The 27,080-nt window shown below is 36.8% G+C and overlaps 1 protein-coding gene across 7 annotated transcripts in view; it reads left to right on the top strand.

Moving 5' to 3' along the window:
* Gria4 (glutamate ionotropic receptor AMPA type subunit 4) overlaps positions 1-27,080 on the top strand; it is a 257,256-nt gene that overhangs the window by 75,524 nt on the left and 154,652 nt on the right. For all 7 annotated transcript variants that reach the window (XR_007210532.1, XM_048343762.1, XM_048343756.1 and 4 more), the window contains exon 4: positions 9,757-9,996. Coding sequence is in view for 6 of the 7 variants with exons in the window: in XM_048343762.1 (XP_048199719.1) it covers positions 9,757-9,996 (240 nt within the window). In the remaining variant the exon portion in view is untranslated. The remainder of the gene's footprint in view (positions 1-9,756; positions 9,997-27,080) is intronic.

Consider the following 27,080-nt stretch of genomic DNA (forward strand, 5'->3'; position numbering starts at 1 on the left):
TAACTTTGACAGACAAAATAACTAGATAACTCATTATTTTTGTTTTGTGTTTCTTTCTTGGTATATGCCCCAATTGTTTGAAAATTATTCATGGAATTGAAAACATAAAATAATATGTCAAAACACACAATTAAACCAGCCTTGTTTGGCTCTCTGGTAATATTCGACTACGAACCTAATATGATATTCTAGAAGGGGAAGAAATTGTGTAGCACTTGTTTTTGTATGTATAAAGTAGCTAACCCATGCAAATGCTTGATGTTTCCAACTAATCATGCTTAGCTGTAAATCATCTTTTAAGACTTTACAAAGAATGATTTAGCAAGTCATGAGTAATATATATGTGTACACATATATTATATATACATATGTGTGTATATATGCATATATATTTCTTGAAACATTGGGTCCTACAGTCTTACTGGGCTGGGTTATATGTGTTTACCCTTTTTAAATTGACAGCTCAAACTCCGTTTCCTTTAAGAAGTGGCTTCTTAACAAGAAACCGATTTCCCCTAATCCCTTAAGACCTACTTCTGTTTCCAGGCAGTGCAAGTATTCCTATAGTGCCTCTTCCAGTAGCAATAAATGTATAATGGCCAAAATCCCTTCAGCAGAGCAGGGAAAAACAAGTACTTAGCCTGTGATTTTCTTTTCAAGTGGTGGAATGGAATGGGCATGAATTCTGAAAGCACAACTGGGTTAAAAACTGCTCTTTCATCACTTGCATGTACAAACTTCCATCGATTGTAGAACCTTATCAAGTGTTATCAAAAACGAGGAAAACCAAACAGAATAATACCTATAAAATGATCCTAAAGTGTAAGATTGTGACAAAATGACCAATACAGAGCCTGGTGTACAGTAGGGATAGAATAATCATTCGTGCTTTCCTTTCCCAGCTGTGGACAACAGCTTTACCATGTTTTGATGACACACAGAGGGAGCAGTCCCACTAAGTGTGTAAACTGTAAATTGCAAACAAGCTGCACAGAAATGAACCCTGATAACCTATATCGGCTTTACAATGACACAGGATTGCTTTCTAGATTCATGCATCTTAGTGCCTTCATGAAACTCCTTTCCTACCTGACCTCTTCGTTGCCTCTGTTCTTTCAATAACCCTTCAACACATTTTGATGGGCTACTCTCTACATGCCACACTTTATGCTGCATTCAGGGGAAGAAAATAATGGCTTAGCAGTCATGGTCCTTATTTTCATAGAGTTGTGCTATTAAACAAACTTGTTCAGCAAGCATTCCAAAAAAAATCCACACTCAAAATAAGTGATGACAGTCACTTTGGTTATGGGGGAAGTATAACATTCATGAGAACAGTCATCTCTAAAATCCACTGGAATAGCTGCTCAAATATTATTCCATTCCTTTTTTAATTGATATTATCCATCTCAAAATACAAATTCAATGTTCTTGAAGAAGACAGTTGTGTATTCAGTGACAAACAAAATATTCAAATTATTGTTTTGACCACTAAAAACATTTCTCTAACATAAGGAGAATCCTCCTTAAAGTACGCAGGTCAGTATCAGAGTATAAAATGTAGGTGATGAATCAAATGTTTCCATTAAGGACCTTCTCAAAGGTAAAAGTCTATTCCAAACTCTTGAATGCTAAATAGTAAATTACTGGGTGCCTTCTTTCCTGCATGGTACTTTGTTTCTCCATGATTGGATGCTGACAAGTAAAGAAGTAAATATGACTTTTGATTTAGGTGCCTTTTAGAAATGAGATTTTCCCCTGTCTTTCACCCTCCCTCCCTCCCTCCTTCCCTCTCTTTCTTCCTTCCATCCCTCCCTCCCACCCTTTCTTCCTCCCTCTCCTTCCATCCCTCCCTCCCACCCTTCCTTCCTCCCTCTCTCCATCTTTCCTTCCATCCTTGGGCTCCCTTGTTGGGCTTTTATGGTTATATGTTAGGATGTGATTTTTTTCGAGCTTCCCAATTGCTGGCAAGGCAGCCATCTTTATACTGAATGGAGTCTTGCTCCTTGTGCTGAGGATTGCAAATAGCCTTCTGCTTGTTCTTTTACAGGCTATAGAAACAAAATGAGCCACGTGTTGCCATTATGATGGCCTGACTTGGGAAAGAAATGTGCAAACAAGCCTGTATATTTTTACTGAGCTCTCAATTAGTTTAATTTCGAATTGAAATGCGCTTCCTAGCTGCAGTGTCATAAAACTGAAGGGGAAGAAAGAGCAGGGGTGTGCGGTGCCGCTCCAGCTCGTGTCTCCTTGTGGTTCCGTCAGCACTGTCCAGAGACAGCTTCTGAGAAGACATCTGAGAAACTGGAAATACTTAATTGTGATATAATTAAAGTGAAATATATTTTTGTGTAATTTGCATTTCAATTTGTCATTGATGATGATTAGCTCCAGTAACTTTATGTACTGTAGCTAACCACCACTTAGAACTCTAAGAAAATTAGCATTTACATATTAATAACCTATGATAATGCCTGAAGGGCATAAATTAATGAATTCTGGGCCCAGCATGCCTTATCTAACATCTGATGGAGACTTTCTCAAATCTAAACATGAGGAACTGGCATTTGAACATCAAATAATCAGGGAAAGTAGGAACTAATATAGTCTGACTTGGTAGAGTGTTCAAATGAGCTGTGAAAGTGTTTTAAGATAAATTAGTTTTCAACTCCAAATGGGAGATAAGATTTATTTTAAAGGAAAGATAAATTATAGGATTCTGAAAATGAACAGGTAGAAATTAGGAAAATATAGTGGAGAACAAAAATACTAACAGTCCCAGACCTGGGGGGCAGCAATGAGAGGCTGGAAAAGGCTGCAAGTATTTCACTTCTCGGTCATATTAGCTGACATTGTTCATACCCTGAGCTTTAATGACTAACTACTAGTAGGTTGAAGCATGATTGAATCTGGTAGGGTAAACTGCCAAAACTCATTGTAGAGAAGGAAACGTTTAATTGCCAGAGTCAATGCAGGCATTTTGGTAGTTTTGAATGAATTATAGATCTCTCTTTTGTCTTTATATCTCTTAACAGAAACTATGATTTTTGTCCATCCAACAAAAATAAATTGATTTTCATATGCCAACTTTAGAGCCTCCAGTGATTTCAGCACACAAGACAGTAAAGTTCTCTCCTCTTATGGAAAATAATAGAGATAATAGATTAAGTAGAGCAAATAAATAATTTCAAACAGCAATGAGAGCTTCAATGAGAAAAAAACAAGGTAGGGAGTGACTGGAACTTCATCACTTAGAAGGATCAGGAAGTCTTAGTGGGCTCACAGTTTTGCTGAGGGAATGGTGATAAATCCAAACAAGGTGCAGCAGCTATAACAAAAGCTGGAAAGATAAAAGGTGAGTTTAGTGGCTGGGGATATGGCCTAGTGGCAAGAGTGCTTGCCTTGTATACATGAGGTCCTGGGTTCAATTCCCCAGCATCACATATACAGAAAATGGCCAGAAGTGACGCTGTGGCTCAAGTGGCAGAGTGCTAGCCTTGAGCAAAAAGAAGCCAGGGGCAATGCTCAGGCACTGAGTCCAATGCCCAGGACTGGCCAAAAACAAAAAACAAAACAGATAGAAGGTGTGTTTAAATCACAGGAAAGAAGAGATCATACTCGCCACTCCATTTTACTCCTCTGCTTCTCCAATATAATGAAAACCCAGCTGCATCTTAAGTAGGGGTGAAATAGAATCTTCCATTCTCTGCTCAGTAAGGAGTAATGGGGGACAGTGAAAACTAAAGCACAATTCAGAGACCACTGTAACTGACTGGGCAAGAAAATGGCAGCATTGTCAACAGAGGACTGAATGGATTTGGGGGATTTTGAATTGGATTTAAGATGTTTTGAGTGTAAACCGTTCAAGATTTTCTCGTAACTTGTCTCTCCGGAAGAAAGAAAGACAAGAATTAAGAATATTTTGGCCATGCTTAATATTAGAATGGAGTAAAATAAAAGAGGTGGGAGATAGATAAGAGAGTGAAGAGTTCTGGTGTGGCACAGTTGGGTTTTAGGTACTCAATAGCTAACCAAAGAGAGATATTAAGTTATTGAAATTTGAGTCTGAAGCTCAGAGGAAAGGGAAAGACAAGACAAGTTAGGAGCCATGGAAATTCTGGAACATGGGTGATAAGTGAAGTCATAAAAGCAGACACAACCATTTAAAGATGGGATGATATTTTTTATATCCAAAGCTGTGTTAGACAGGAAGATAAAGCAAAGGAAACTGAAGATACATTGTCAGATAAGAAGAAACCCATGAGCCAGGCTCTGGTGGCTCAAGCTTGTAATCCTAGCTACTCAGGAGGCTAAGATCTAAGGATTGCAGTTTGAAGCCAGCCCATGCAGGAAAGTTTGTGAGCCTATTATTTCCAATAAACTATCAGAAAAAGCCAGAAGTGGTGCTGTGCTCAAGTGGTAGAGCGCTAGACTTGAGCACAAAGAAGCTCATGGACAGTGCCTAGGCCCTGAGTTCAAATCCCAGGACTGACTCCTTCAAGGCCCCCCCCAAACCCCCCCTAAAAACCACTATGGAAGTATGCTGTTGACAATGCCCCAAATAGAAAATATTTCCAAAGGGAAGTGGCTCACAGCTGTAATTCCAACACCTCAGGAGGCCAAGTGCTGAGGATCATGGTTCATAGCCAGCCTGGGCAGGAAAATCTGTGAGACTCACATCTCCAATTAATCACCAAAAAGCTGGGAATAGAGTTGTGGCTCAAGTGTTAGCGTGCTAGCCTGAGAAAAGGAGTTCAGGGACAGCATGCAGGCCCCAAATTCAAGCCTCACGACCAGAAGGCAGCAAGCCCTAGCTATCAACTCCTTACAATTACTCTCTTTGGTCATTCATTGGTTTCTCACAATTCTGTAATCAGAGAAGAGACTCAGTGAATGTTCTTCCTGAATCTCATACTGGCTTTCCCAACTACTGCCTTGCAAAACTATAAATACCTATCCCTTTTTGTTCCACTCCATATTCTTGCATCCAGTTACCTACTAAACACTTGATAACTCAAACTTAACATGTCCATTATGAAATTTATTATTGTCTACAGAACACATCTATCAGCCACAGTGACATACAACCACTATCCGTGTATTTATTCAACATTACCACTGGAGGCAAGCCACATTCTTTCCTTCATCCTGGTCTTCCCTATTATCCTCATCCAACAATCTATTAAATTCTGCCGAAACGTTTACCAGATGTGTTCTCTTCACTCTATACCTGTCACTTCTGCCCTAAGTTGCAACCTGTTGATCTCATTGTTCTATTGCAATATCCTGCTTGTTCATTTCAAAGCCTTTAATCTGCCACCGACTCTTTCAGCCTCTTCTACTATAAATACAAATTTATGAACCTCTTCTTTCTCCAATTATTTTCATATCTGAAAGGATCAGCTCATATTTTTGTCTGCTTGACTCTGAACCTCTTCTCTGTGGGAATAATATATTGATTATTGAATATATAATGTAGTGACAGAAACTAAAACTTGACCAATGGGAATAATTGTGAGGAGTTGATATCTAGGGTTTGTCATTTCCTGTTTCAAATAAGCATTTGTTCATAAATGGATGGGTGGAAATGTCAGGTCTGAAGATTTTTTTTCCAATGTATTTCGTCAATATATTCTTTTTAATGTATTCATTTTTTACAGGAGAAAAATAGCAACAAATGTAACTCTTATACACTTTATATAACTTACCACAAACCAAGAAACCACTATGTTCATGTTGAGAAGTCATAGTGTACTTAACCAAGTTTAAATAATTCCAAGGTTCCATAATTTAGTGAATATCAGCAATGGTGTCATGGAAGTGGAGGAGCTCATTGAAGAGAGCTCACCTCATCCAAAACATCAAAGAAATCTCTTCTTCTGAACCTTTGGTGACCCTTTCTGCCTAGATACCATAAGAAAATTATAACTACTGTTAGCTTAGGTCAGAAAATGATAATTCTTAGACAAAGATACCCTATGAACAACATACAAATGAGAGAGTAAGAGACAGTTAAATGGGTTTTGACAGATTTCTCTTGTCTTTTCTGCTCCTTTTGCATTTCTCAAGTAATCTCATGTTATATGTTACATGGTTAATTCTGAGTCAACTCAGCCCTCTGGGTTTATTGATTCCACCATCAGGAAACATTTTCCACCTGCAGGCTCCATTATGTGTCTGTTGCTATGGATACAGTGAATTTTAAAAAGGAAATAATTAAGCTTTTTTAATAGCAGAAACACATTTTCAATTTTTTTTCCTATAGTCAAATCTAGTGGACTGAAACAGAAAGAAAGAAAATAGCAGTTTCAAAAGGTATAGATTGAAATGCGAGATAAATTTCTGTAACCTATCTTTTCTTGGACTAATTAATAAAAATTTTCTCTTTCTTCAAAAATGTGACTTATAATGATAATTGCCTAGTAATATATAATAATAAAATAATTCAAAATGAAGTTATATACATAAAGTTCCATTGTAAAATGGGGACATCGATATGAAGAAGATATATTATTATTTGTTTTTGTAGAAAGTTCTGAGGTATTGTGTGAAGAAGGTTTGTGGCAACAGGTTTGGGGAATTCCCCATGGTATATAAGTGGTATCCATATTATACACATGGTTCAAGGGATAGTTTTGAAATATAATTTAGGATACCATGAGTACATAGATAGTAATAAAAGTAAAAAAAAAAAGATGAGTTCATCTATGAACGTATTTAGAGGAAAGAGGTAAGTAGAGGAAGGAGAATTTTAATGTACAAAAACTACAATAAAACAGACTTCAGATATTTCCAGAGATCAGAGGAAGAGTATACTTTGGGGTGTGCAGAACATGAGGCAAGGAAGCAAAGGTGACAGACACAGCAGAGGATTCTCTGAGCAAGACAGAAGTGAAAATCTGAGGTTGAGGCTATAACTGTAACAGAGCTGGTAAGAGTGACTTAGGTGTCGAGGAAGGAAGTATAGGAGCAAGATGAGTTGGATACCGTATGAAGAAAATTTCCTTGATCAAAGAGACTATGAAAAAGCAGTGGAAGGGAGTAAGCATGGAAGTTCTAGGCTTTATGAAATAAAGGATTTGAGGATGAGAGGAAGTCAGAGAAATCTTTTAAGAAAAGCCACTGACCACACTGCAGTGATCAAACCACCTCTGGGATTATGACCTGCAACTTGAGAAACATGTCATTTGATTTGTGTGTGATAGAGAACTACAAATCCCAAATGATACAATAATGTCACTGAAGTTAGCATCTGAAATGGGGCCTCTTGAATCAGTCTCAATGATTATTTTATGAGAAGATTTGTAATGAATGGATATTATCATTTAAAAGATGAATGGACTGTTACTATATGTTATATATTTTATATATTATACATTTTATAATACTATATATTTATTTACATAATACACATCCCAGTGATCTCATTAGTCAGGCAGAACATAGAATATGTCCTCAAACTTATGATTGACTTATTACATTGAAAGTCTTTTTCTAAATGATGTTTATATTCCAAAGTACATATTAGTCTACTATCATTGTATCTACTCAGTACCCTAATTCTTTCATTATTTTATATGAGAGCATTGAAATTCAGTTTGTTTTCTTTTTATGTATTCTGAACACATTTATACTCAGCTGAATTTGCGCTATTAATTTATGTGTGCACTGATACGGTTTAATAAAGTCCATTGTTTGAATAATTATTTGTATGTTAAGCATACAAATAGATGGCAGAAAAGATATCCAAGCAAAATTTTTATTTCCAAAACTACATTATAGTAATAAATATGTAAATAATTATACGATAGAATTTGGGTTTATTGGACCAAAGAAAAAATTGTTCAAGATATTACAGAAAGTTGATAGCATCATTTGACTGACAACCTGTTTTCATACTCACAAATCCTGATAACCCTTTACCTACCAAGTCTGAAATGTACACTAAGCAGGGAGTACAATGCTTCAAAGAAGAATATTACAACTGGAATTTTGAAAAAAGTAAAATGTGACACAATACTTCCTAAAGCCATGTTCTTTGGTCTGAGACTTACATAGTTTCAAAATAACTATAAAGAAAGAGAAGTAGAATGGCAGTTATCTGTGAAAAAGCAAAAATTAGATTATTTATGATGATGCAAATGAATGAAGATAAAAGATGATGAAATATCAGAGAAATGTAAATCTGATGAAGGTCCTCTAGAAAAAAAACTGAAATAAGGTCAGTAGTACAGTGAGCACCAGAACAGTGGGAAGTCAGTATATTTATATTGAAAATCAACTATAAACAACAGAGAGATTTTGCATGGCATATTAATTATTTGCAAATTTTGTGTCATTGTTGATACTTTCTGTCAGAGCATTTTGCATATGGCATTTGCTAGAAATGGTACATAGATAAAAGATGACATTGTTGTTGTTGTTGAGAAGGCGGATGAAGAGAAACAGGTACCAAGTAGAAGCACACCAGCACTGCCTACCCAAAGCCGTCTCTAATGGATCCCAATGAAAGCTACACAAACCCTGCTGGAGGCCTCCTGAAGTTCCTAGGGGGAAAATACTGTTTGGAAACTAGAGTACAAAATTTGTATCATTTGAAAATGCCATAACAGACATAATGGTTCAAATTTTCATTATATTCATGAGCAAGCTAAAGTACTTGGCTTATAAATCTCATGCACTTACCTTTTCTTAAACAAGAACTGAAGTTTGTATGTACTTTCAACACCAAACTGAAAGCCGGGATCTTAGAATTGAATTCAAAAGTTCTTAAGCTTTATTTTCTCAGTACTGCAAAGTGAAAATTATTTGAACAAAGTGCTGGTGAGATAATTCGCTGATGGAACAAATGCTTAGTATTTGCAAGAATCTGAATTCAGTGTATAGCACCCTCCCCCTCCCCCCCTAAAAAACATTAAGTGAATCAGATTACTTAGAGTAGAAATTAATAGTAGGTGCACAAATTACATAAAAAATAAGAAAATATGAAAATACGAGATTGCTGAGTAACTCTGGGTTTAAGTCTAAATGAATTATACTTACATAAACACTTAAGAAGTCAATATCTGATCTAGCAACAGGATTTACTGGCCCATTTAATTTATAAGAGTTGAATTACATGAAAACTAATGTTGCCCAAAGGATACATTAAAGTGTTACTTGTATCTTGCAAGAAAACTACTGTCACACTGTCAGAACACACCTTCAGATTGGCCATTCCATTCAAAGTCATGAAGTCCTGTTTCCTGGGAAAACAAAGAGTTAGACTTCCATATTCTGCTTTCATGCTAGAGTTCTTTATAAACTCTACTACAATATTTATCAAAAAAATAATGGTATCTGTTAAAATCAATATCTGAGCATCTCAACTTCAGTACTTTATCCTCCAATAACTTTACCCTCATATTTAGCAATAGAATGACTTAAATGATAATAATGCATTCAAACATCTGTTAACATCTGTTTATCATTGCCTTACATGTCCTCCCAGGTTAATACATATTCATATAACAGTGTAAATGAGACCTAAGTGGTAGAGAGCTTGCCTAGAAGGTTCTGAATTCAATTCCCAGCATGGGGAAGAGGTGAATTAACTTTTTTTTTTATTATTTCAAGAAATTTAGAGGGCTAAGCATATAACTTTGGGGTAGAATATTTGTCTAGTATGTACAACACTTTGGTCCCCGGTCATCATTTAATTAGTTAATATTAATTCCTGAATATGTTGACAGTTATGCTTGTTTTTCTCTGTTTCAGTTTGTTCCCAGTATTCCAGAGGAGTCTTTGCTATTTTTGGACTCTATGATAAGAGGTCAGTGCATACCCTGACCTCGTTCTGCAGCGCCTTACACATCTCGCTCATCACCCCGAGTTTTCCCACGGAGGGGGAGAGCCAGTTTGTGCTGCAGCTGAGGCCTTCGTTGCGAGGGGCCCTCCTGAGTCTGCTGGACCATTATGAATGGAACTGTTTCGTCTTCCTGTACGACACAGACAGAGGTAAGTCCTCTTTCCTTATGTCTATCAGTGAAAAACCAAACTTCCGTTGGGAAATGCCTTTGCATCACTTGTTTGACTTTGCAAATCCATTTTTAATTTTAACTGTTAAAATGATTACCTAATGGGCATTGTCAATATTTTTAGTTTGAAAAAAAGCATGATTTAGAAATACCTTTAACTCATAAAGTTACTTATAAGTAAACCATACTCTGACTGTGCTGAATATAATAATGAGGATAAGGCAAATAAATCAAAGTGGTTTTTTTTTTCTATCACACAAAAGTCAACCAAGGATACTGTGTAGCCTTGATGAGCAGCCAATGAGAAGGTTTTTACATATAATAAACATGATCTGGCTTCTCCAAGAGACACAATTTGATTGTAGCACTATATACCTAGAAATAGCATTAGATTCCACAAGTTGAGGTTTGAGAGCCATCAATACATATACCAACAACTGTGCCACTGATTGATTAGCTATATATATCTGAGTTCTCACAATCCCTTTCTTTAGGTAAGCTTATTTTTCCCAATCAATTAAGAGAATTTGGAGAATCGTTTTCTGATGTATAAACCTTTTGATAATAATTTGTAAATTGAATTGTATGCACACCTTTTCTTTACCCTACAATGAAAGTGCCTCTGCACAAATTATTATATTTTATTTTCCTTTTATGTCTCACATAATGATCGATGACAAGCATGCAAAATAAATGTAAAATTTATGAGTTAAACAAATGAAGAAACAATAGTTATCAAAACATTCAGACTCTAATGAGTAGTCATTATGTTTTTCAATAAGGGTGCCATGTTTTAGGGGATCAAATAGTTAACAGAGATGCAAAAGAAAAAAGTCACCTGGAAGAACATTACTTCCATTAAAGGCAATTTTCTTATCATGGAAAAAATATCTAAAGACAATCTTCTCAATTGAGAATTCAGCCTAAATATTTTGAAAAAGTAGTCAAATTTTCCGATAATTTAGAACTTGGAGCATTTCTTCAAGTCTAATGAATAAGTTGTTGTATTTTAAGTGGATAAGAAGATATAAATAGTGGTTATTTCTTATATATTAGATCTTTTTAAACAAATATACCTTTTGCTTATGTCCATGCCCAGTCTTAAATGTTTATGATGTGTTTGGGGTCAATCTTAACACCTTTGGTAACAAGGTGAATTTATGAGCAGGGAAGAGATGAAGATAAAAAGTCTAACACCTTTCAATTCTTTTTTTTAAATTTAATTTTATTGTCAAGGTAATGTACAGAGAGGCTACAGTAAGGTAGTGAGTACTATTCTAATGAAGAATGCTGGTAGTTCTTGAATGTGTTACAATGGACAGTAATTTAAACTCTCATCTATAGAATCTGCAATTGATGATAATTGCCTTGTTTTGCTAAATCCTCGTCTTCTTTAATGTTTTAAGTTTCAAAGTTTTCGTGTACTATTGCTGGTATAGCTGATGGTGTTATTTTAGAGGTTGCCAAATATCTCATATGCAATATCATATACATTATAATATTACATAAATCGTTCCTAGGAGATACTTGGCAAAGAATAGAGCAGAAAATTTTCCCTTGGCTTGTTTTGGTTGTTTCCTTTGGTTTGTTTCATTTCTTGTTAGCATCACTTTCACAAGAATATATTCTCCACATTGCATAACATGTTTACAGAGCACAGGAAATGGTATCCTGGGTGCCATAATGTAAACACAATTCTATACAAGAAGAAAGCTAGTGTAAGGAGGTGTGGAGGGGGAAGAATACTTTTGTTGGGGAGCAGAAGGGGCCTAACTATTTCTACTTTTGGAGTTTCACTATGTATATGCTTTTATTTTTGTAATTGTCTCATCCTTTTGCAAAATGTCAAGATCTAAGGAACAAATGAAGCATCTAATTTTTCCCCTGGTAAATAAGTCTTAATAAATCACTCAAGGCCCTGTCCTGTTTTCATTTTGGGTTCTCAGCTCCAATTCTTTTGTCTTCCATCTCTTTCTCATATTTCTAGACTTCTTTGGAATTTTTTCCTCTCTTCTCCTTTTCTAGGGTCTTAGAATGATGGGTAGATAGACGACATGACTTCAGGCATACTGGAAATGATATTTGTTAACAGAAGTGGATGTTACTAATATTGATTTCATGCTGTCTTTTTGGTGTGTCGATTAGTTATAGTCAATTTTAATTATCAGTTAGTTCAGGATTTAGTAGATCAACCAAAGAAAATCTGTTTGTAAAACTTTAAACTCCTGTTTGCAATATGCAATCAGAAAACTCACTAAGGCAGATACTATTTTAAGGAATATCAGATTAATAACAGTCATTTGTTTCTTTAGGTGTTATTAACTGGATTAAGGTGCCTGATAAGTCATTACTTTTAGGTGTATCTGTACAGATCTATCCCAGGAGGTTAGCATTTAAGTCGAAGGACTGACTAAAGATTTCTCTCGCCACAGTGGTGAATATCACAATCCATTCAGATTCAAAGGAGGAATTGCAGAGGAAAGATGAACTCACTCTCTGTGCTTGAGTTGGGACATTTGTTCTGATGGTTCTCTGGACTTTGCAACAAACACAAGGATTAAAATCTTTTCTATCCTCTGACTTTCATGCCTTATGACATAGACTGAGATTTTTGTCATTGTCTTTCTTCTTCTCAGTCCTTCAGACCTGGACTGAAACAACACCACTGGTTTTACTGGGTTTCTAGCTTGTACAAGTTACATGATGGTATTTTTCAACCCCCATCATTAGATGAATCAAACTCTCATAATAAATTGCTCCAAATAGATAGATTGAAAGATGTTGGATGGAAGGAAGAAAGGAAGGAAGGAAAGAAGACAGGAAGGAAGGAGGGGAGGAGGGAGGGAAATAGTTATAGAGATGAATGAGAGAGTACACTCCTATTTGTTCTTTCTTTTCTGAAGAACCCTGATTAGTAAGGGACCTAAGGATTCCCTAGACTCTAACTCATCCATAAAATAGCAAGATCACTTTAGTTGTGGACTTATTATATGTAGTTTTGACTCAGTGGGCTCAAAACAATAATAAAATCAAAAGGTATTTCAAAAACAAAACCTTTCCACCCCCTCCCCCACACATTGCATGTTTCAACTGCTGCTCTCTGGCCCACGTACTCATGAGTTGCATTTAAATGGTTGCATGCCCTCCCCTAAACTTTGTGAAACTCGGCTTCCCAAAAATAAATGGTTAAAAAACAAAAAAACAGCAAAATCAAATGGTGCCTAAAAGGCAAGATAAAACTGAATGTGTTTAAGTGACAAGGAGAACATTTGAGGTTTACTGAAAGGAGGCATGTCTTTAGTGAAAGTCAGTCGATGGTGTGGGAGAAATACATCAAGCATGGATAGAACAGTCCTAAACTCTGTGCATCCAGGCATGGATAGTTTTGCTTAGTGGAGGTCTCCGGGGAACTTTGTATTCAGGGGTGCTGAGGAGCTACTGCATGGCAGACGGTAGAACAGATAACTATATTCCTGATAACACACAGACATCACTTCAGACCAAAGTAAAATTATAGATGTCACTTCCTTCTTTGGAATCTCCTTCAGCTAGCAGTGGAATGGGATATGTCAGAGCTGACTCGATACCTTTTTAAGGGACCCTGGTCCCATGCAATATCTACAGCACAAGATTATAAAGTCTTCATTTTCTCCATCTTCAATTCCTAATTGCCACACTTGCCAATGCTTTCACATCAGACATCTAACCATTGATTGTGCCACATTGATTGATAACTCTAGCTCACTCTTTTTATTAAATACAGAATTAGCAGCCCAGTTGTGGTGCTAATTCTGGCTGTGTTCTTAGCTACTCAGGAGGCTGAGATCTGAAAATTGCTGTTCAAAGCCAGCCCAGGCAGGAAATCTTGTGAGATTCATTTCCAATAAACTACAAAAAAGCCAAAAGTAAAGCTGTGACTCAAGTGGTAGAGTGCTAGCCTTTGATCAAAAGAAGCTTACAGACAAGTGTCTAGGCCCTGAGTTCAAGCCACAGGACTAGCACTGGGCAGGAGGGGGGGGGGGCGAGAATGAACAGTAAAACCTAAAGCTAATTAACTTATAAACTCTATAAACTCTAAAGAATTCAGAATCATTCATATTCTACCCTGCTATTATCCAAGGAAGTACGAATAATTTACCTTTAATACACAATAATATGGACCCCTGTTTTCTTAACCCAGAAAAAAAATTTCCTATAAAATTTCTCTATAAAAGAACATCCTTGAGTCTGAACCCCTTATCAGGATGAAAAGCAGTTCCCTTTCTATAGATCTCCTAGGAAAACATCCAGATACTTTTCTGTGGTTTTGTGAACTCATCATGATTTGAGCTATTTTTTAAACCCATGCAGATCCAGTTTCTTTCAAACTTTGATTGCATTCTCAGTCAGAATAGGAAGTCAGATATGCACTTCAAGCCAGTTAAGTATGGGATTAGTCGTAACCCATCCCAATCAGAGAAGGACACCATTTATGGTTCCTTCTAAGCCTGTAGTCCTGCCTTCTAGCTCCACCAAGGCCAGCAGGAAAACAGAGGAAGATTAGGATGTAGAAACAGTAATGGGGCTTCTTTCTCACTTATCACTGAGGGAGAAACAGTCTTCTGGAACTAGCAAGACAGCCCCAGATCCTTTTGTTAGCATTGTCTTTGGATTACTACTGTATTTATTTCCTGCCCTTACTAGCCCACAGAGTCCACAGGCTGCTATCCTTTGGGATTGGTAACGTGAGCAATAGATGGAGAGGCACGTGGATGGGGTAACTTATGCACATTACCAGGTGTCTTTATGAACAGGTTGTGTGTTAATTCTCTTCTTTGGGGGAAAGGAGACATAGGAAGGGGAGGTGTCTGCCTCTCTCTCTATTGCCTCTCCTGTCTCTGGAAGTCACCATGAAGGAGTCCAACATCTAACAAGGAACTACCAAACAGTGGGGGGTGAGAGACGAATAATGGTGAGAAGCTAAAAACAAGAATGTCTAAGGAAGAAAGCAGAGCAATGGCAGATGTGGATTAACTAAGTGTAGAAAATCTGGAGATGAAACATGGCAGCCTCCAGATACTGCTGTGGTACCAACAATGCTCTGAAAGTTCCTTGGAAGGGATGAAGCAGGGGCAGGAAGCGTTCCGTGCTCCCTGAGTGTTTGCACTGGGGCATTCAGCTCTCACCACCTCACACACACGAGATACAGGTTGTTGACTGACACATCACCAGGGTGGTGGCTCTTCTTGAAACATGAGAAGATCTGATCAAGGTGTTTGGGGGTCCTCTCCCTGTAAAGGTGCCCGTGCTCCAACCCAAGGTAATGCAAAATGCCACCCAGCAAATGTATTACAAGATGAGTGCATAGGAATCCAGTGGGATTCTGACTTTTCCCATGTTGACTACTTTCATGCTTTTTGAAATACTAAATTTGTGTGCCTAAGTTTTGTTTTGGTAGAGCCCTGAGCATCTTGTAAACCTGTCGTTGAGTTATTCAACCATGTCTAAGAGGAAACCTGTTCCCTAAAACTCCTTCAGATATAGATATAAAAAGCTTAGTCATTTTTTCCAAGACAATGTAAAACTGCATAGACTTTTTTTTTTTTTTTGGCCAATTCCATGTGTTCCATGACCCACAACTTCTTAATCAAGTACATGTGCAAAGGGCTCATAGGTTCCTGATAAGTCTTTTAATTTAAAAATGTTACTCCTCTAAAGATCTGGTGACAAAAGACTTCTTTTAGAGCTCTGATTGAGCACATAGCCTCCATATAATTTATTACATCAGTGAATTCTATGAATGAAACAGACATGCACAAATGGAAATGCACAATTAATATTGAAATGCTTGCAGTGTGAAATCTATGTTGAAATTAAGTTTTATTCAACAATGACTATAGGTTATCCATCACATAATGACAAATACGCTCCTCAGGACTGTGGAAAGCAGTAACTTAATGTCTGTTGAAATGAGAGAGAGGCTTTGGATACAAAATATTAATTTCCTATAGTTGAAACTATGACACACCTTCAGGTCTTATGCATTTCCAAGTAGAATTGAAATTTTCAGTTTGGTGAATGTGAATACGATTTTTTTTTAATCCAGAGATTGTCGGTGTATGACAATTATACAACCAGAATATTAAATGCCTGGATTCAAATACAGGCCTCAGCCCTTGTCACATGTTTGGGCATGGGTAAGGTCCCTGACATTACTGGATTTGTATTAAAGTCAAATCTACTTTCTACTGGTTGGCTGGGTTATAAAGTACTTATAAATTTTCTTCCATGTAGGAGTTGTAAGTTATGCCTGCTATGATTGCTGTTTTGTCGTCAGTATGCTAGTACTACAATAATTGATGCTTACATTTCAAACATTGATGTCCCAAGGATATTCTACCATGAATCAAAAGTGTTTATTTTTTGTATTATGAAAACATATGAAACTTGGGCCTTCTAAACAACATGAAAACTTCTGATTGTGAATGTTAAACTGGTGAAGAAACAAACCAAAACATATATTTTGATTGCTTAATCTCTTTTTCCTTCCGAGATCTCCCTTCCTCTGATTGCTTCTGATGGCTGGCATTTCCCCTCGGTTCTGTCTTCACCCACTTTGCCTCCTCTGTACACTTCTTAAATACAAAATGCATATGTCACATTTTTAATTAGACTTATCTCCTTACTTCTCATTACTCTTCATAAAGTACCAATTTCTTTACAGATGGCTCCACAGTCTGTCTGCCAACCACTGTTCCCAACTCATCCCAAAGCCCCTGTTCCCCAGAAACATCAACCCCCAGGGGGGAAATGGCCTTTCCAGAGATCTCTTGCCTTGGCAGCTTTGCAAATCTCATTTTCTCGATCACAAACATACTTGTACATCTTACTCTTTGATTAACTCCTCTTCATCCTCAGGTGTCAGTATATTTTTCTTCCAGAAGTCTTCTTCCATGTGGGCCCTTCCCCTTATTCCCACCACACATGCATTTGTTTCCCCCACCAAACAGTTTTGTTTCATTCTTCAATTCCGTCACCATTAGACTCTTCAAGGTTTCACATAGCGGGGAGTCTGTCTTACTGAGTTTTTCTGAATAAGGATACCATCCTTGGTGATGGTAACACCTATTCAATACTAACAAATAAATAACATTTCTAAATTCAACTGGTGTCAGAAGGACTTCCAAGTTTTTATTTAGAATTCCCTTGCCTTCCCTGAGCCAGACTTACTCCCTTACGTATTAGGCACTAGATGGTCCAGTGACATCTCAAAATGCAACCTTACAAGACCGAATCAGTCTTCTGCCCACTTTAGTGGTTTGATTTTGGTATAAGCCCTAGGATGGCACTTTGTTAGTCATGCAAGTCTGTGTTGCTCACTTCTCCTTCGTGTAATCACACCTAGTCATTAATCTTGCCATATACTAAAATTATCCTCTATACACCCCATTGTCTCTACTCTAATATTTGCTGTTGCTGGAACCCCCTTTGCTCCCTGCATTAACCAACTTTTCTTCCTTATACCCAGATTGTCCTCAATCTCTCTTCCAAGAATTTGTCAGAGTGATCAACTGGCAATATTTTTTCTTTCTTCAAATTCTATTCAATAGTGCCCTATAATTTATAATTATCTTAATGTACTTGACAATTTTGTGGCAAGGTTATATCACCCGTCTGAAATTTACTGCAGACTAGAACATATTCTTCAGTTCTAGATGAGTTTGCATAAGTTCAGAATACTTTTCCTCAAAGGCTTAATAGAACATTTCTTTAAAATGTTGGGCATTATGTGTGTAAAAGAATTTTTAGCCTAGTTTCCATTTCTTTCCTGATTGTAAGGCTATGGAGAGTTTTCTTTTTTATTGATGGATTTATTTATTGTCAAAGTGATGTACGGAGAGTTTACAGTTTCATACGTAAGGCAGCTGAGTACGTTTCTTATCAAACTTGGTACTTCTTCCCTCATTTTTCTTTCTCCTTTATTCCTCCCCATTCCTCTCCCCCCACAAGTTGTACAATTGGTTTACAGCATATAATTTTTTAAGTATTGCTGTTGCATTGGCTCATCTTTTATCCTTTGTCTCTCCATTTTGATATTCCCCTTCCCTTCCCTATTTCCAATAAACATATACAATATGCAGGGTACTGAAATCAGTAACAGTGACATCAGGGGTAAAACCCCAGGAAAGAAAAAGGCACAATTTCACAAAGTACATTGAAAATAACAACAATGATTTTTATGAAGTCCCATTTGTTAAGACACATTTGTATGAAGTAGTGAATGGATTCTCACTAAACAGGATGTTTACAATAAGACTAATTCTTTGAAACACAGAGATTTATTTTTCAGATCATAGTCAACAATATTTCATGTGATCTCAAAAGAGAGTATGTGTTATCAATTTTAGCAAGTTTTTATAACATTTTATAACATTGTTATGCATTTTTATTGAATTTCTGATTGGACAAAATGAGAAAAGTATATGGACATCTATTTGGGTCATAGACTTGTCAATTTCACATTTGTGGTATAGATAGTTGGATGGATAGATAGATAGAGATAGAGATAAGAGGTATATAATATATTTCAACTCAAAACATTTGTGATCTTTAGTATCTTCCTGGTATACATAGAACCCCCATTTGGGAGTGCTAGTGCTGAGACTTGAATGCAAGGTCTCTTGCTTAGCTTTTGTGCTCCTTGCTAAAGCTTTATCATATAAGCCAGACCTCCCCTTCCCGATTTTTGCAAGTTAATTGGAGACAAAGCCTCAAATTTGTCCTCCCAAGCTGACTTTGACTCTAGAAGCTCAGCATAGAGAAGCTAGAATTTTAAGTGTGAACCACCAGCACCAGGCTAGAACTAATTTTAGACTATTTAACATGTCCCTTTCCTTACGTAAGGCATTCTATCTTGAAGTATTTTATTTCTAATACCAATGTAGCTTCTCCAGCTTCCTTTTGATTTACATTTGCCAAGTGTACCTTCTGCCATCTCTTCATTTTCAAGCTTTCTTCATCTTTATGTTTTATGCACATCATTTTGGTGGCAACCCTGCCATGGTGCCTAGGGTACTTCATGAGTTGTGAGTGTTTCATATTTAATTATTCCCATGCCAAAAAGACAAATAGAAGCATTAATATACATCAGTACTGAAATAATTGAAATACATAGAGCTCAGTAATTTTTCTAGTCACATAGTAGTTGGTAATAGAGCAACTGCCTCCGTCAGTCAACTAAGCTGTAGAGCTTAAATCCTTATGTTATACTGAATCCAAAGAAGTTTACATTGTGTTCATTGTATATTTCTTTTCTTTTTTTTTTTTTTTTTTGGCCAGTCCTGGGCCTTGGACTCAGGGCCTGAGCACTGTCCCTGGCTTCTTCCCGCTCAAGGCTAGCACTCTGCCACTTGAGCCACAGCGCCGCTTCTGGCCGTTTTCTGTATATGTGGTGCTGGGGAATCGAACCTAGGGCCTCGTGTATCCGAGGCAGGCACTCTTGCCCCTAGGCCATATCCCCAGCCCCATTGTATATTTCTTAATGTGGGAGAATGATCTGTTCCTGGGTCCATGTTCTTTTTCTGTAAATGGCCAGATAGAAGATATTTTAGATGGTATGGTTTGTGTCACAGTGACTTATCTCTGATGTAATGGGTAATGATCAACAATGCACAAAAAACTGAGTATGCCTAGCTTCAGCTGAAAATCTCTTTATTAACACTTAAATCTGAATTTTTTGACAATTTTAATGTGTCATGAAATGCCAGATTTTTTTTTCATTTCCCCCTTTCTAAGCATTTTAAATTTTTAAAAAATAATTCATACGGGGCTGGGGATATGGCCTAGTGGCAAGAGTGCCTGCTTCATATACATGAGGCCCTGGGTTCGATTCCCCAGCTCCACATATACAGAAAATGGCCAGAGGTGGCGCTGTGGCTCAAGTGGCAGAGTGCTAGCCTTGAGCAAAAAGAAGCCAGGGACAGTGCTCAGGCCCTGAGTCCAAGCCCCAGGACTGGCAAAAAAAAAAAAATCATTCATACCTGACAAACTATATACACACAGGTGGTAGTCTATATTTGTTTGGCTCATGGTCAGTACTTTTCAATATATATGTGTGTGTATATATATATATATATATATATATATATATATATATATATATTTCATTTAAAAAGCTATGATCTTTAAATATTATGCTACTTACCAAGATTAACTTGAGTTAAAATGAAAATCCACTGAAGTGTTAGGAGCACTTTTATAATTATAAGAATAAATAAGGTATTGTCCACATATTTTCTTAAGATATCTCATTCATATTCCTTTGGTCAGTCAGTATTTTGACTCCCACAATTGATAAATTTTTGTTTAGAGTCAGGGTAATGACTCTTCAGACCATTATTTTCTGTGTTGTCTCTAGCCAATGATTCAAACAATCTTCTGATCTCTCATAATAGCAAAATCCCTACAGGTATTTTACTCATTTATTTTGGAATTCTTGCCACCAATATTTTGAGCATTTTTTAACAACATAGCTCAACTGCTCACTGCATCTTAACAAACTGTAGAAGAAGAAACCACAGTGACATAAAGAACATTTGAGATTATTGTTGTTGAATCAGATATGGGGGTCATGTTTCAGCTCACGTGCATGGTGCTGTGCAAATATGTAGAGATACTACAGTTGAAAAATAAATGGGTAGATTATCAGGTTTAAGATTACAGAAGACCTTAATATTCTTTGTGAGAGAACAAAAGAAAAATAAAAGACTTCCATCTCCTAAAGGAAAAGGGAGTGAATAAAGCATCCCAGATAGAGCAGTGCATGGAGGGAGAACATCATGGAGTTTTGCAAATGGTGAGAAGCCTGGATAACTCCAAACCAGAACTACACAGGATTTATAGGGTGTGGACATTGAAGAGCTCAACAAGGTTGTGTTTTCACTGAGATATCACTGGGGTTTGTTGTCTTCATAAAGTAAGTAGGTTCTGGTGAATTTCTGTAGAACAGTATGCAGCACTGGAGCTAAAAATTAAGATAGATAGATAGATAGATAGATAGATAGATAGATAGATAGATAGATAGATAGATAGATAGATCAGAGAGTCTCGCCTATCCCAATACTTTAGCTTTAGGAGTTTATTTCTGCACGAGCATTTGAGTCCTGCAGCTGGCGTGTATGGTCTTTTGTGTGGCCACAGGTGTTTGATGTACAATGGGAGCACATAATGGCAGATGACAAGACAAGCATCATGGAAACTGCCAGCCACACGAGGTAGTGCCAAGTTGAAAACCCAGGGTAAAACATAGACATTGCCAATTTTCTTTCAAATGAATTGTTATTGAAGAAAAACAGTTGTTTTCTTAAAAAAATAAAAAACCATCATCTGGAGATAGATAAAGGATATTAGCATAAACATGAATGGCATTAGCTAGCTTTAAAAATTAAAACTGGAGAGGATAAAAGTGATAAAAATCAGTTAAATCAAAAAGTGATGACTTCAAGGTGAAATATGAGCAACCATCAGAAGCTACATATTTCAGTTGTAGGAAGTTGAAAGGTTGCTCTGGATTTCATGTACAAATTATGTTTAAAAGGGGGAAAAGGGAAAAAAGAATTCATGTTCTGTGTTTATAAAAGAAAGAACACACCAGTATTTTCTATGAACAGATGTTTAATGGTTGTTCTGTAAGTGATGGGAAAGTGAAAGGAGGATGGTGAATGCTGCAGAATTCCTACTTCTGGCAAATCAAATAGATGTCTATGATTATCTCCTATATGTTCCAATCTATATATTAGCTTACATGTTATGTAGCAAAGATTAAACAGAATACACACCACTGTTGTAGAAAATACACAAAGTACATAAGAGAGGTGCAAAGAAAAAGTTGGAATTCTAAGAAGTCCACTATCAGATTTATCACTCACATGCTTTTTTATTTATTTATTTATTTATTTATTTATTTATTTATTTTTGGTCAGCTGTGAAGCTTAAACTCAGGGCCTGGGCACTGTCCCTGTGCTTTTTCGTTCCAGGCTAACACTCTACCACTTTGAGCCACAGCAACACTTCTGGTTTTCTGGTGGTTAATTGGAGAGAAAAGCCTTATAGACTTTCCTGCTTGGACTGGCTTGAACTGAGATCCTCAGATCTCAGCCTCCTGAGTAGCTAGAATTACAGGCATGAGCCACCAGCACCTGACCACTCAGATGCATTTTTAATTGAAAGGAAAACAATTTGGGCCTAAGAAGTTCATGTAGGCTTTCCATTGGAGGGGACAGTGTTCCAGAGAGAGAACTTGAAAGATCAGGAAGAGGTGAGAAGGCATCAATGAAGAGTAAGCAACCCACATTTTCTGGAGCACAAGCTCAGTGTCATAAGAGACTTAGAGTCTAGTAAGTAACTGTGAGCTGTAGATCAAATACTGGCTTTCTCCAACTTAGCAGACCTAGGTCAGTGACTTGCATTCAACTAGTGTTCGGTTAATGTGCAATGTTGGGTAAAATAACATAGCAATTTCCTATGCAGATTATACCACACCAACGCCCTTGTGTTAACTGAGACACATACATGACTGTTCAGGGTTACAGAGAAGACAGATCATTTTGCTCCGAGTCAAAAGAAAGGATAGCATGGCAGTAAAATAGAGCTTTGAGATTAACTGAGTGGTTTCCAGAAGAATTGGAAGAAGGGGAGTGTTGAAAGAACAGTGTGTACAAGACGATGCCTGCACACAGTAAATAATTCAGCATTACTTGAGAAGATAAGGTGTGGGATGAGGATGAAGAATGAGACTGGAAAGGTTATTTGGGACAGAAGAGAGAAAAGACAAAATGGGATCGTGGATGTCCTACCTGAAATTGGGATTTTGTATTGTAGGTAAAGGAATACCTTTTAAAAGTAATGACTTAAAGTCTATTGCTTCCAACCAGTATAGCAGATTCTTTGAGAAGAAAACCAACGAAAAATGTCAGAATGCACCATGTGAATAAGTAAAACGAGCATCCTACAGTGCACACCCATAAATGCTAAGCAGGCGTTGAGTACATGAGTCATGAGAGTAGGCTGGCTGTAGTCAAAGTTTATCATTTCCATCAGAGCCAAATCTTATTTTTAAAGACTTTCACTTCTAGTTTATTTTAAAATAACAAACAAGACACACACACACACCACGAATTACTTTAACTCATGGATTCCTAAGTTCACTGCCTATTTCAGTGGATATTGTGTACACTGTAATCCTCCTATTTGACATTTTCCATGGCAGGTAGAATGGCAGGGCAAGTCATCATGCCCGGATTATTTGGTCAGATGAATCTCATGGGTTTTCTGCTCAGGCCTGGCTAGAACCACAATCTTCCATTTACCTTAAAGACAGACGTGATCTACTGGCTCTCATCTCTTCTCTTTCTTTTGTTAATCACACAGTTTATGCATTAAATGAACTTTTTTTCATGTCTGTTATTGAAATGGATCTTTTAATAAGTACCAGGTTGAGCAGTGGTAAAAGAAAAATCTTAAGAGAATAAATTAATGCCCCCTCCAAAAAATGAATGAAGCAACTACTTAGTATATCAACCCAAAAATATAAGGGATACATTAATTTCTCATTAAGCAAATAGATATTTTAAAAGACATACAAAGATAATTATAATTGAAGCAATAATAGGTATCAAAGGACATTAGGTTTTCCCACAAACTAATATAACATCTAATTAACATATAACTAGAAAGCTATAAAAATTCAAAAAGAGTTTAAGCTATTACTCTTGGTTTTAACAAAAACAGCAATTTAAGATAATGACATAGGACATGTGAATCACATATTTTAATGTACTTTGTTTAAGATCCAAAATTAATCTACAAAAAATATACATCCCCTTTTTATAAGTAGTTTATATAACATTGATTAATAGATATATATGTGTGTATATATATATATATATACACACCAAGCCAGCTGCCAATGGCTCATGCCTATAATCCTAGCTACTCAGGAGACTGAGAACTGAAGACCACAGTTCAAAGTCAGCCTGGGCAGAAAAATCCATGAGACTCTTTTCTCCAATTAACCACCAAAAGTATATGCCATATGTATTTAAAACTAGTAGATTCAGAAAAGTAGAAGCTTTAGTTACTAATATAGTAGATAAATAAGCAAATGTCAATCCCCAAAACTTAAAGAATAGAAATCAAAATTTATATAAAATTACATCATTTATGACATCTCCAAATATACAATGATGGATGAAGAATGGAAAATATATACTCTAGGCATTTGGGACTCTGCTTATAGGAATAACATAATTAGTGCGCAGTTCCCAAGCCCTTAGGAAAGTGGGAATACTAAAGGAAAGGGACAGAAAGTCAGAGAATCTTGTTCCCAGAGTCACAACCAGACTTAGCCCCACGCAGCTGTAACATGGGGAGTTATCCAACCGCACACAGATAGATTTCTTTCCATTCATTCAGATCATTCTGAATTCTTTTCAGAGACAGGACAGAACTATACAAATTCAATGATGGTTCATCATCTGAAGGAAAAACTCACCCAGCCAGAACAGCTGCTCCTCAGGCAGGCTGCTTTCTTTATCATCCATATGTTTCTTCCTGAAACTTCGAACTTTCAAGTCATATTGGATTTTTTTGCCTTTATTCACATACAGTAGTCATCACTTCATGAATTGGGGACTCAAAAAACTGAAAAACCTTGAAATTGAATGAAAATTTGATAAAATAGTTTCTGGTGATGTGGGGTGTGTGTGTGTGTGTGTGTGTGTGTGTGTGTGTGTGTGTGTGTGTGTGTAACAAGTTCTACCTGAATATTTCATAATTGAGCTGGGAGGGAGGTTGAGATCATGAAGGAGCATGTAGTTTCATGTTGCTCAGTTCTGTGAGACTGTATTGACAGCGCTGATGCCTCATTGAAGTCAACACTGAACTGTTGATGCAGAGAGGAGAATTTCCCTTTTAGCCCTGCCTCTTTACCTGGCCATATTGAATTGTTCCATGTCTCACTTGCTCAGCTTCAAGTCACATGGAGACAGCAGCTTTCTTCTTCCAACTTTTTCCGGAGACTGAGTTCATGTATAGAAAGTACTTAGAATAGCCACTGGGTCATCATAAGAATGGTGTAAGGGGTCTCCTCTGTATTGGTATTCTTTTTTTTTTCTTTCCACTCCTGGGGCTTGAACTCAGGGCTTGGGCTCTGTCCCTGAACTTCTCTGTACTCAAGGTAGTACTCTACCACTTGAGCCACAATGCCACTTCTGGCTTTTTCTCAGTAGTTGATTGGAGACAAGAGTCTCATGGACTTTCCTACCCAGGATGACTTTGAATCAAAATCCTCAGATCTCAGCCTCCTGAAATCTGCAAGCCTCATGTAATCCTAGCAAGGATTACAGGCACGAGCTACCAGCACCCAACTATGTATTAGTATTCTTAATGATGTCCTACAAACGTATTTCTATATTTGTTAAGAAAAATTAATTATAGTGCAGTTAGGTGACCTGATCATCAGAATTAAGTTGAAGGCTTTTAAGAGTATTTCCTGGGGACACCTCTATATTTTTAAAATTTACACAGAGCTTTGATCAGTAGCTATCCCAAATTCACTTTTGTCAATAAAATATTCAAGTCAATATTTATTCTTGAATATGAGCATTTCACTGCTAAAATGCCACAGTGCAGAAGTCTGCCTTTCTCGTCTTGTCATCTTGGTATTTGGTCATGCAGGACGATGACAGCTATTTCAGAGCTGGTGGAATTTTAGTCATGGATGGAGACTTCTTGAGATTTCATTCGCTTTCTTCTACAACTCCTGCTCTGCAATGTATCTCGCCTTCAGAAATCCCATCAAACCCTTTTCCGTAAGATCTGTGTTATAAGAAAAATACTTGTTAAAAGAAGACATATAACTCCTTTGGAAAGAAAATCATTCTAATAGGCAGGTAATACTGAGAAAAGCACTGCAGTGTTTGTCAGATCTCAGATTTTGACCCAGTGGTAAGAGAGAGGCCCACGTGGCTGCTTTCTTTGACTTCATTAATGATTCTGGGTGCCGGATAGGAAACTGAAGTAGTGATGATAAAAACAAACCTATCTTGAGCCATGGAATGATCCAGCTACATGAAAAATGCCCATGTAAACTAGTTTCATCCCCCAAGGAAAGAACCCTATGCCGGAATTCAGATCCAGGAAGTCTGTTGTAATTTCCCGGTTCTTTCTGGCCTGTACTGTGAAGATGATGGCATGCAGGTAAATAAGAAAAAGCAAATCATCTGTCCAGATTTTGGGTTCCTCATTGGCAATTTCAAATTTGAACTATAACGAGAAATAAATGAGGTGCCATTCGCCTATGTATTCAATATATTAAAGAGCTGATGAAATCTTGAAGTACTATGTAAAATCATCAGTATCACACAAGTTTAATATTTAAAAATCTTATTAAATATTTGTTTTCAGAATAAAAAATACAGTAGTGTCCATAGTTTGAGTTTCAGTGCTTATTTTGTTAATATTACCACTAAATATAAATATATGTGTGTGTTTGTATGTATATACAATATGTTTGCTGTGATCTGCTCCTATTTAATGTGTAGGGATGGATTACTTTTAGTCTGTATCTCCAGGGTGGATTAAGTAAAAAGACAAGATGTAGTGAAATAAGGGAAAAAAAAATCCCTAAATTTTTTCTGATCTAATACATTCATCTTATTATTTATGGAGGATATTGGAATTATCTTTCTAAATACATTTTAAACAGATCATACTAAGAGAATTGAACAATTAATGCAGGAGTTCTCCAGACAAAGCCAATTAGAATTTAGCACCAAAATGTCTGTAAACAGAAGTGGAAGTTAGACATTTTTAGCAACACGCAGGTAGAAGAAAGTATTTAGTTAGCCCTATCTTCATTCTGAAGATAAAAATGTGACCAGAGAAATAAACTGCTTTGGAAGACAGACTTTTAAGGCTTTAGCATTACAGACAGTACTGATAATGACCTAAAAGGCATATAAGCAGAACAAATTAAGCTAGAATTTCCATAATGTTGAAACAATAATATGACCAGGCTTGCTGCAC

This window comes from Perognathus longimembris, chromosome 3 (assembly GCF_023159225.1).
Source record: "Perognathus longimembris pacificus isolate PPM17 chromosome 3, ASM2315922v1, whole genome shotgun sequence".
Lineage (NCBI taxonomy): Eukaryota > Metazoa > Chordata > Mammalia > Rodentia > Heteromyidae > Perognathus > Perognathus longimembris.